We start from the raw sequence: 10,711 nt of genomic DNA, 5'->3' as shown, positions 1-10,711 counted from the left end.
CAATATACAGATGCAAACTCTAACCACTACGGATACCCCACATTACTTCAGCGGTGACCTGTACGTCAGACACGTACCCAGGATTTCGCCCAAGAGGGGGTCACCTGCTGGTCACCTGACCCCGGGCCCGCGAGTCACCCGGGGGCCCGGTGTCAGCCCAGGCAGGGACGTATCCACTATCCAGGACCTAATTCAATCGGGGGGGGAGGCACGGTGGGTCCGGTCCGACTGGCTGACGGACCTCTTTATATTGGTCTTTGCCCGGAGAAAATGTTGAAAATTGGTAAGTAAAAATATAATTTATCCCCGAGGAGTGTGCCTATAATGTGCATGGTATTTTACGAGCGAGCGAAGCGAGCGAACTCCTCAGAGTCACCGGTGTGTGGCGCGCTCAGGGGTGCCGGTAAAACTTGAAAGGCCGTCAGATGCGCTGGTGTTGGGTCCTCACAGGCGCCGTTGTGGGGACTCTGATAAGCAGGGGCCCCTTAAATAAACAGGGCCCCCTCAGTAAACGGGGGCCACTCAGGTAACTGCAGGAGTCCCTCAGATAACCAGGGGCCGGCAAGGTCTCTCAGGTCCGTTTTGACAAGGCTGTTATTTTCGTCAGGTCTGAGCCCTTTGCCACGAGTAGAGGGCCTTTCAAGCCTTTTGAGGGCCGTTTAAAGTCTCTTGAGTTCCCTTTGAGGCCTTCTAAGGGCCTTTTGAGCAGTCGAGGGGTTGAGGGGCTCTTGACGTCAGCTGAGGACCGTTGGACGCCAGCTGAGGACCGTTTGGGGCCTTCTGATGGCCATTAGACGCCGACTGAGGGCCCTCTGACACCAACTGGGGGCCCTCTGACGCTAGCTCAGGGCCCTTTGACGTCCTTTAAGGCCATCTGAGGTACGTTTCACGTTAGCTGAGTGCCCTTTGAGGCCATCTGAGGACCCTTTGAGGCCATCTGGGGGCCCTTTGACACCAGATGAGGGCCATTTGACGCTAACTGATAGCCCTTCGTGACCATCTGAGGACCCTGTGACGACATCCGAGGGCCCTTTGAGGCCTTTTGAGGGCCATTGAAATTTAACCACAATCACCCTGGCTGCGCTACTGGGCATTTTATGGACTCATATGGGCCTGCTGGGGAACGAGATGGGCCCTCCCGGTCTTTTCAATCATTATTCATCTAATTTGTACACGGTCTTCGACGGTCTAAGGATTAGGGGCCCCCAACTCGAATGAGGGGGGGGGGGGGCACGGGCCCGTGTGTCCCCCCCTTGTGTGCGCCCTTGGGACGGTAGCAATGGAAGCAGCAACGGTAGCGACGGCAGCGATGGTAGCGACGGTAGTGAGGTTGGGGAGTGTGAATGAAGGCTGCGGCAGGGACAGAAATGGCGTCAGATTCATTGACTAGCTGAGAAGGCGACAATAACTGAACAGCTACGTAGAAGTAGCGACGGCGGCGGCGGGCTGTGACGGGATGGCAGCCACGCGTGGGCGTATTATCAGGCGGGCGCCGTTAATCTGGTGACTGATAAACCGAACAGTCTCGAACAGGTTACGGAGCTCCGGAAGCAGCATGCTGATACGGGCCATGAACGTTTGAGAGTGACTTAGGGCGACCCGTATGCTTTGCACGATGAGGCCATAGTCAATAGGCTAGCGTAGTCAACTGATTTGTCATGTTGGAAATGAGTGAGGGTAGTTGGGATATTCATTTTCATGGCCGTGGAAACCTAAAGGGTTTATGACCCCTTTTACCAATTTAAGAAGTTCCAAATGCGCTAAAATTGGCAATTTTATAGCAGCTTCTGATCTTTTTCTTGCTCCAACATTTTTCCCGAGTGGGGCCTGGACATTAGTCTGATTGAGCACGTGATAGTGATACTTTTCTCGCCACACGAGCCACTGACATTAAAAACTCCTTTCACCTTTTCCTTGTCGGGTCCATAAACATTTCTCAGTGTCGGCCGTCCATTCATTGCAGGCGGCTCCGTCGTTCGCGTGACTTGCCAGACGCCGACCGTGGCGCCATTTGAATGGCTGTGTAGTGTGTAAGCCGGCGCGGCGGCGCGGCGGCCGTTGGACCGGCGCCGGCGTTGGAGGCGGCGCCTTTCCTCGTGCAGTGCACAGCGCGGCTGCAGGGAGAACGGGGTCGGGTCGGCTTTCCACTTTGGCGACCCAGGCGCGAAACCAGTTATCAGATGGCCTGAGGCAGTTAAGACTGCGGTCGCTGCCGCTCTTCCCTGCTGTCGATGCGTCGTGAGGCTGTCACAGTGAACTTCAGCTATATCTGCTATGTCGGACGTCTACTGCTATGGTCGCCGGCTGTCTTAGCTGCCAGTTACTTATTGTTTCTCCTATCAGGGTGGGGTAAGTCCGGTCTGTAGTCCCTCGAGGAGTTTCTTATGGCGAAGGCAGCAGGTGTCTGAGTCCGCCACCAGTCCGCCGTCCCTCAGTCGCTGACTGTCTCGCTCACGTTCGCCAGTAGCTCGACCTGTTCACGCGGTCCTACCTCAGTAACTCCATCGGCTCGGCTGTCCCCATCGACCCCACCTGGGCCGCAGCGTCGGGCAGCCAACAGGTTTGTTATCAGCCCTACTGCCATCCGCCCGAGGGTCCACATATCAGCGCAGACATATGACTGTACGCGGTCACAGCTCACCGGCTGACGGTGCAGCGGCCGCTCAGAAATAGCCAGATTAGCACCGCACGCGCTGCGCTCCGCGCGGGGAGAGGTGGTGTGGCTATCGACACGCACCGAGCGGCCTGACGAGGAGTGTAATGGAGTGTCGATAAGCGTGAAATATATGACCGCCCGTGGTGGCGGTGGATTCCAGCCCCGCGCCGTGGCTGACGGCCGCTGTCAATCACCGGGGTCTGCCAGCACGTCCTGTGCTCCTCCTGTCCCCACGCCATATCTCGGGATCACCTGTGCTGCTCCTGTCCCCAACGTCCCATCCGGGGTCACCTGTGCTGCTCCTGTCCCCAACGTCCCATCCCGGGGTCACCTGTGCTGCTCCTGTCCCCACGCCATATCTCTGGATCACCTGTGCTCCTCCTGTCCCCACGCCATATCTCGGGATCACCTGTGCTGCTCCTGTCCCCAATGTCCCATCCGGGGTCACCTGTGCTGCTCCTGTCCCCAACGTCCCATCCCGGGGTCACCTGTTCTTTATTTGCCCGGAATATCCCGGACTGCTTTCGTCATCCGCTGCTGCACCCCTTCCCGTCCTGGCCTGCCGCTCACCCGGCTTGATCCCGCACCACCACAATCTTCTCAATCCGCCATTCATCATCCGTGCCTTTCACGTCTCCCCTTCGTCTCCCTGTCCTGTGTTACCCCTCCGCTCCGCACCCTCAGCCTGGTTCGATCCCCTCCGCTCCCTGCTGGCTGCTCCCCTGTGCGTCCGCCGGTCCGACTGGCCGTCGATTGCCGATTATCTCCGATCTACCGACGGTGCGGATCCGACTCTGGGGTGGATGACAGGGCCCCAGCTCAGGGGTGAGCTGGGGCAGTCCCGCCCTGTCGCCCCGCTGTCCTTTCGGTGACTGACCGCAGGAACAGTGACCGGAGATGTGAGTTAGGGGTGGAGAGCCTGCCGAACCAGCAGTGGAGCTGATCACGACTGAGGAGTTATGAAGGGTAGATGAGCTGGAAACGAATATGTTGGCCTCTAGGGAGAAGGTCTGGTGGAGTCGAATTACGAAGAGTTGGACTGGAGGGACGTTTGTTTGGAAGGGAAGAGTGATTGTCAACTGAGCCTGCTTTGACAGTTGGGTGCGAGAATCGGGGAACAGAAAATAGATTGGACACTTGGACAGGAATTAGAAAACATGGTGAAGATGCTTAATTGGATGGGAATGTGGGGGAGAAAGCGGGGAGTATTGAGTTCGCTGATGTTTGGCTCATATCAGGCCGGTGCATAGCGGTGACCGATCCCAACTCATCGAGGACGTTATTTCTTTGATCGCCGTCATTCCATCAGTATTAGCGTCTTAGGTGGCGGCGAGCTGCGTGCGTCTCGCCGGCTTTCCCATGTTATCCATCCTCATCCCACCTAGCACGTCGCTAAGCCCAATTATCCGCTGCTTTCGGAGCGTCGCGGACCATACCGGCACCGTTACCTGGTCGGTAAGCCTGGTCGGCTTACTGGCGCCGGCTGAGCCGCGTCGTGGACGACATGGAACTCACACGGAGAGCAGAGGTGCAAAACACGTCAGTCACTGTCAGCTGACTCGGGATGGTTACCTGTGTGACACATTTCACGCCGACGGCTGGCTTTGAACAACCGGAATAATTAGTTTTTGGAGGTTACTTAATTATAAAAGGAAAACATTCAGTGGCGCCGCTTCCCATACGGATGTGTTGCATTTCATACATTTTATTTGTTTGATTGAGACTGAGCCAGGCCATTCTTCCCTCTACTCGTTTCTCCCTGTAACATAGTCCAGCGACATCCCCTCCAATATGCTCCCAGGGCTTCTGTTTTACTCTCGGATGGGGCTGGGTAACCCTCCCCCCCCCCCCCCCCCGAGATCCGGTTGGGAGCTGCGGCAGCGGGCCGTCAGTAGCCGGCTCTGTTTAGCTCTGATTATTCAACAGGTGGCCGGAGAGCTGCGAAACTCCCCGGTCTGTTCAACAGTCCGCGTTTAGAGCCGTCCCCCCCCCCCCTCATCCCCCGGTGTGGGGCGGGGCGCGGGGAGGTGGTGAGGCGCCTGACTCGGAAAGGCTATTTTAGACGGCTGCTGCAATCGGACTATTTTCGGTGCGATCTGGGGCACCTTGTGAGGCTGATAATAGGATCAAGGGGATGACAGTGCAGTGCAGTTTTGACCTATCTTGTGCGAGGGCGGTTTGCTGGGAATAGCTTGAGTTTGGTCGTCATCGTCACTGGAAATGGAGACGACGGTGGTAATTTGCAAGTTTTTGTTATTCTTATGGGATAAATTGTTGAAAGGTGTAGATGTATTTTTGAATAGGTTACCCGTTCTGGTAATATTTGTATAATGCAAGATTTCCGATGGCCCAGAAGGAGTAGGTATTTACGGGTCGAGCCCCATTTCTCCATGCAACATTTCTTGGCTTGCATGCCTGTTCGTCAGTTTGTTGTGGTCACTTTCCGTCAGTTGTTGTCAGTCTCTGTCTAAACTGATTATTGCCGCTCTATCGTATCTGCCTACAGCAGCCACTGCTCATCTCTCCGTCTTCACCGGTGGACACGTCTCCGTCACGTCTCCGTCACGTCTCCCATCGCGCCGATGGACACTACTCATTCCAGAGTGTCCCGCCGGTGGCGGTCATATATCCCGCCGTCTCGTACCGATGACCCCACGTCTCCCAGCGGGCGGCTGTCACATATCCCACACATCCGACCGGTACGGTGGACGTCCTATATCCCCGCGCTCCGCCCCTGCTCGGACTGACGTGTCACCGGGGATCGCCGTCGGCCGATTGGTGATCGTTCGCGGAGGTCACCGGTGCGGGCCGATCGCTCCCCAGCTCTGTGTCTGTCCCAGTGGGTCCTCTGTCCTCACGGCTCTGGGATCAGTACTCGTAGGGGCCAGCGCTGCAACTACCTTGCAGAGACTTGCATAATATATGTAGAGTCAGGTACCGGTAACTCTGCAGCACAATGCTGAGGTTAAGCAGATAGTTATGGCAAAGAACGCTACATATAGCGGTGGTGGTGGTCTCAGAAACTCTGGTGGCTGCGATCCTGGGAAGAGGATAGGTAAACGATTTCTTGATTAAACTTGTCTGGGAATTATGTTGTATGTATGTATGTGTGGGTTCCAACATGCAGTTGGCTCTTACTCCCACAGAGTCATACATTGTCACAATCATCCACAGACATGGTCAATGTCATGAGAAAAGCAAATAAGTGCACTGTAGTTGAAGAAAATAGTTTTATGCCCGGAACGTTTATTGCACCGGTAGCAGGTAGCAAGACCTCCCGCCACCGATGCCGCCAGCCAACTGACTCCCCCGTCCAGCCATCCATCCAGCACACCCCTGCCCTGCTTAGTCATCGGTTACGCGATACTCATCCGGCTCATCGCAGTCGACACGGCCCCGATGAACAATGGCCAGGCTCTGGTGGCGAGCAGTGCAGTTGCATCAGCCGCCCGGCGCCTCGGGGCACGACCCATCCTGACACGCCACATCCGACTACACTTCCCCCTGATCTTTCAAGATCATGGCACTATCATCCGACACCTCAGACGACCGCTCCTCAACCGCCCGTAACCACGCTCTCCAGTCGGCATGCGCGCGTTCGCGTATCCGTTCGCTTCGGCGCACCGATGTGGCACGCACCGGCCCTACCGGCCACACTGTCCCTACAGGGACGTCATCACCGCCCGCAATACGTTCCACCCCATACGATCGCCAGTATTCACACATGTTTGGATTCGCAGGCGACGGAACCGGCGCGTCGTCCCGGTAGAACGTCTCGGGTAAAGACGTCCCGCTCTGACTACACTGAGTCGACGCGTCCTCGTCCGGTGGTGGCGTTGGCGTCGTGGGCGGTGGAGACACGCACTGCTGCTCCACAGCCGGCTGCGCCGTCTCGAGCTGGGGCTGCGCAGGCCGGACCACGTCGGTGAAGTCGTCCCCTTCATCACCTGCCGGCGACGGTGGAGCGCCGCCGGCGGCCACGCCGGGGTAACGGCGGCGCACATCCCGCACGTGCCATGGCATGCTATCCACGGCAACGAGCGGGGCTGGTAGCTGCGCCGTCACCACACCGGGGCGCGACCGGTCTATGCATGGGGTCCGGCCACGGACGCGCACCCAGACGGGTTCCCCGACCTGCAGCGGGCCGGTCCGCGGTGGCTCGAATGGCCGATCATTCCCAGAATCCAGTGACAGTGGCAGGTCACGGCCGGGTCGCTTGAACCGGCGGGCTGCCGGAGCGGAGTCGGCGTCCTCGCGGCTGCGCGGCACATGGTTGTATCGATGGACAGCTTCTGCCACCGAGCAGCCCGACCGTGCCACCATCACCTTGATGGTACGGTGCATTCGCTCCACGATACCGTTGCCGCCGGCCTCGTACACCGCTCGGAATCGGAGTTGAATATCCCACCTGGCGGTCAGTGCCGCCATCGTTCCGCCTCGGAACTCCGTCGCGTTGTCCAGTAGTATCTCCCGCGGCGCGCCATGCTCGAGGAACACCGCCTCCAGCGCCGTGCACACGTTTTGCGCCGTGGCCCGCTCCAGATGCTTCCAGAGCGCGAAACGTGAGGGCCCACAGTCGATCACCGTCAGGAACTTAGCATCTCTCACGTGCACCACGTCCACCGCCAACCTGTCCCAGTCCCGGGACACCTCCAGGCGGTCACGCTGCCACCGCACTGGCGCCGGGTCATGTGCTTAGCACACATCGCACCCCGTCACCACGTCCCTCGCGACCGCCCGACGCACGCGCTTATCCAGCGCCCGCCTCGCGTGCCACAACGTCCGTCTCACGCCCGGGTGTCCCGCGCTTTCGTGCACAGCACGAACCTGCACCCCGTCCGCTTCGCCCCGCGGATCTACGACGGCCGCCACAGTCGGACCATGCTCCTCGGTTCCTACCGCCTCGTCTGCTGCGGACGCCTCACGCAGCCAGGACTGTGGCACGCGGGTCAGCTCGTCCGCCGGGTTGTCCGCAGAGCGGACCAACTTGACAGTCATCGACAGGTGATACTCAAGTACCAGCTGCCGGATGACGTCAATTCGCCGACGGATGAGCATCTCCCCGTGCGCCTTTGTTCTCAGCCGCGACCGGCCGCTCAGAGCGTCGTCAATCCACTTGGCCACGGTGGCCGAATCGGTGCGGAGCTCGATGGTAGTCGCTCCCCACGCAATAGCTAGATTGACGCCGCTCAGAGCAGCATCCAGCTCCGCCATGTTGATGTGTAGCGCGGCCTGTGCTTCAGGGCGCAGCCAGCTGCCGTCCTCAATGATACCGCCACTGGTGGCGTCCATGAGAACCACGCCACCGGCTAGGGAGCTAGCGTCCGTACAGACGACCAGACTCTCGCCCGTCACACACCACGGTCCGGTCGCCGGGTCGGCCAACTTGATCCGCGCGGCCACCTGACCCACGTGGCTGCACAACACCGTGTCCGTTATCGGCAGGGCTGCGGAGTCGATGGATTTTCGGCGACTCCGACTCCGACTCCGACTCCTGCTTTCAAAAACCAGCTCCGACTCCGACTCCGACTCCGGGCAGAATTGTCGACTCCGACCGACTCCAACTCCCGACTCCGACTCCGCAGACCTAGCAGGGCTGCGGAGTCGACAGATTTTCGGTGACTCCGACTCCGACTCCGGCTCGGGTTTCTAAAATCTACTCCAACTCCGACTCCGACTCCGGTCACAACTGTCGACTCCGACCGACTCCGACTCCGACTCTGACTCCGACTCCGCAGCCCTGGTTATCGGGTCGTCCCACCCTACAGACACGGCGTTGGCACGCCGCTTAAGCCAGGCCACAGCCGGTCGTAGCCAGCCGGCCACCGGCACGTGTGACACGAGCTGCCCGCACCAAGCGAACACGGCTCGACGTGTCAACACGGTCGGTGGCTCCGGCACCGGTCCGTCGCGTCTCCACACCAACCTGCCGGTGCTGGAATTCGCGTCCACACGAAGCCCCAGGAACCGAGCTCCGTCCGCCGCGCGCACTGGCGGCTTGCACTCCAGACCGTAACGCGTGAAGTGGTCCACTACGCGTTCGGCGCTGATGATCGACTCATCCACCAGCAGGTCGTCCACGTAGGGCACCACTGCACGCGCCACGTTCGCATCCCGACTTAACACCGCCTGGACCACGGCCTTCATCACCGAAGGTGCTACATTCAGGCCGAAACCAACGCGGGTCAAGCAGTAGCGCTGCCCCCCGATCTCCACCGTCTGATAGGGCCACAGGTGCTCCGACAACCGTAGCTGCAAATAGGCCTTGCGCAGGTCCACCGCTGCCACCCGCGAGCCGTGGCGCCGCCAGCGACGAAGCTGGGTGGCGCACACGTCCGCGTCAGCGGTGTGGGCCGACACGTACCCATTGAGCTCCCGGTAGTCGAGCACAGGCCGCACCTTGCCCTGGTGCGGTTGCGGCACAGCCATCAGCGGGATGAGACCGCGGGCTGCTCCGCGAGATGCCGCGTCGTACGGCACCAGCCAACCCTCTCTGATCCAGAGGGCCAGCTCCGCCTCGTACTCCGCGCGCGCAGCCGCCGGCACCGCATACTGTGGCGTCGTATTCCTCAACCGGGCCGGACCCACCCCGTCCGCCCACTTCCACTCGACCGTCCATACCTGTCCATCAAAATGTGCCTCAAAATCAGCGGCGGTCACCGTCATCTCCGCCGGACGGTCCACTACCCTCGCCGCTACCGCTGCACACACCGCCACTTCCCCCGTGGCGCCCACCTGCACGCCGCCCAGGGCACGCACACCTGTCATCCCCCACACAACGTCGAAGCCCAACGGTCTCGCCGGCACCACCAGTGCGGGGAGCGTTACTCGCCGCCCCTGGTAGGTCACCGTCAGCGCCGTCTCGCCGACGCACGGCATCGCGCTGCCGTTGGCCACTCGCAGGGACGTCGTCTGCGTTGCTTGGTACTGACCGCAGCACGCGCGGCACACCAGCACATCGGTACAGCCGGTGTCCACCAGTACCCGGCGCGTAACGCCGTCGATGTTCATCTCCACCGTCGGCAGCGCGCTCACATGCCTGGAGACGGCGCTGGCGCTGACGCCGCTCCGGTGTCGTTTCCCGCCGGTGGTGCTCGTCGGGGACACGCCGCGGCGAGGTGGCCCACCTGGCCGCACGTCCAGCAGCGGCGTCGCGGGGCCGTAGCCGGACGTCGTTCCACGGCGGCCGTGATCGGCGTTAACACCGCGCCTCCACGCTCATCACTCATGACGGCACGCACTCGCTTCAGCACGCCGTCGAGGGTGAGCGCTTCGGCGCGGGTCCCGGCACGAATTGTAGTCCGCACGGAGCTGGGCAATCCCGCGATGAAGGCACACGTCAGCGCCGCGTCGGGCACACCCCCGTACAGCGATGCGAGTCGACGCAGATCAGCCAGGTACACGTCCACCGGTTCGCCAGGGCGTAGCTTACGTGCCGCGTAGGCGTCGTACGCTGCCAGCTGGTCCATGGCGAAGGCGTCGTACAGAGCATCTCGAACCTGCACCGTAGAGCGGCGGGCGTCTTCCGGTAGCTGCAGCCAGACTGCAAATGCCCCGCCGGTCAGCCGGGCAGGCAGAATAGCTGGTAGGTCGGCTCCCCGATGTCGGCACAGCACCTCTGCCCTGGTGAACCATTCCACCACGTCGGTCGTTCCGTCATACTCTGGAATCAGTCTCGCGTCGAATGATCCGCCGCCAGGTCCGACGGCCGCGGCGACGGTCGTCTCCACCGGTTCACCAACACCACTCCCCGTCCCGGGCATCGCGGGGTCACAAAAGAGAAGGCCGAAATAGCTTGTAGTTGAAGAAAATAGTTTTATGCCCGGAACGTTTATTGCACCGGTAGCAGGTAGCAAGACCTCCCGCCACCGATGCCGCCAGCCAACTGACTCCCCCGTCCAGCCATCCATCCAGCACACCCCTGCCCTGCTTAGTCATCGGTTACGCGATACTCATCCGGCTCATCGCAGTCGACACGGCCCCGATGAACAATGGCCAGGCTCTGGTGGCGAGCAGTGCAGTTGCATCAGCCGCCCGGCGCCTCGGGGCGCGACC

General features: G+C 60.4%; 1 protein-coding gene across 1 annotated transcript; it reads right to left on the bottom strand.

The window, feature by feature from the left end:
* Positions 1-2,431: 2,431 nt before the first annotated feature.
* On the bottom strand, positions 2,432-9,667 carry LOC122383025. Its single transcript, XM_043369082.1, has 5 exons — positions 8,583-9,667; positions 7,556-8,072; positions 6,862-7,321; positions 6,457-6,603; positions 2,432-2,532 (listed from the first exon to the last, which is right to left on the bottom strand). The coding sequence occupies exons 1-5, from the start codon at positions 9,665-9,667 to the stop codon at positions 2,432-2,434; spliced, it is 2,310 nt and encodes a 769-aa protein (XP_043225017.1).
* Positions 9,668-10,711: the final 1,044 nt, after the last annotated feature.

The sequence above is a fragment of the Amphibalanus amphitrite genome, unplaced genomic scaffold (genome assembly GCF_019059575.1).
Source record: "Amphibalanus amphitrite isolate SeventyFive unplaced genomic scaffold, NRLGWU_Aamphi_draft 000153F_arrow, whole genome shotgun sequence".
NCBI lineage: Eukaryota > Metazoa > Arthropoda > Thecostraca > Balanomorpha > Balanidae > Amphibalanus > Amphibalanus amphitrite.
The sequence above is the reverse complement of the archived record's forward strand: the minus strand, read 5'-3'. Positions and strand labels throughout refer to the sequence as shown.

Coding starts and splice junctions, on each gene's coding strand:
- LOC122383025 (XM_043369082.1), bottom strand. CDS start 9,667: ATGAACATCGACGGCGTTACGCGCCGGGTACTGGTGGACACCGGCTGT. Junction 7,322..7,555: donor CGTCCGCAGCAGACGAGGCG/GTAGGAACCGAG, acceptor GTGCGGTGGCAG/CGTGACCGCCTGGAGGTGTC. Junction 6,604..6,861: donor CCGGTTCAAGCGACCCGGCC/GTGACCTGCCAC, acceptor CGTCGCCGGCAG/GTGATGAAGGGGACGACTTC.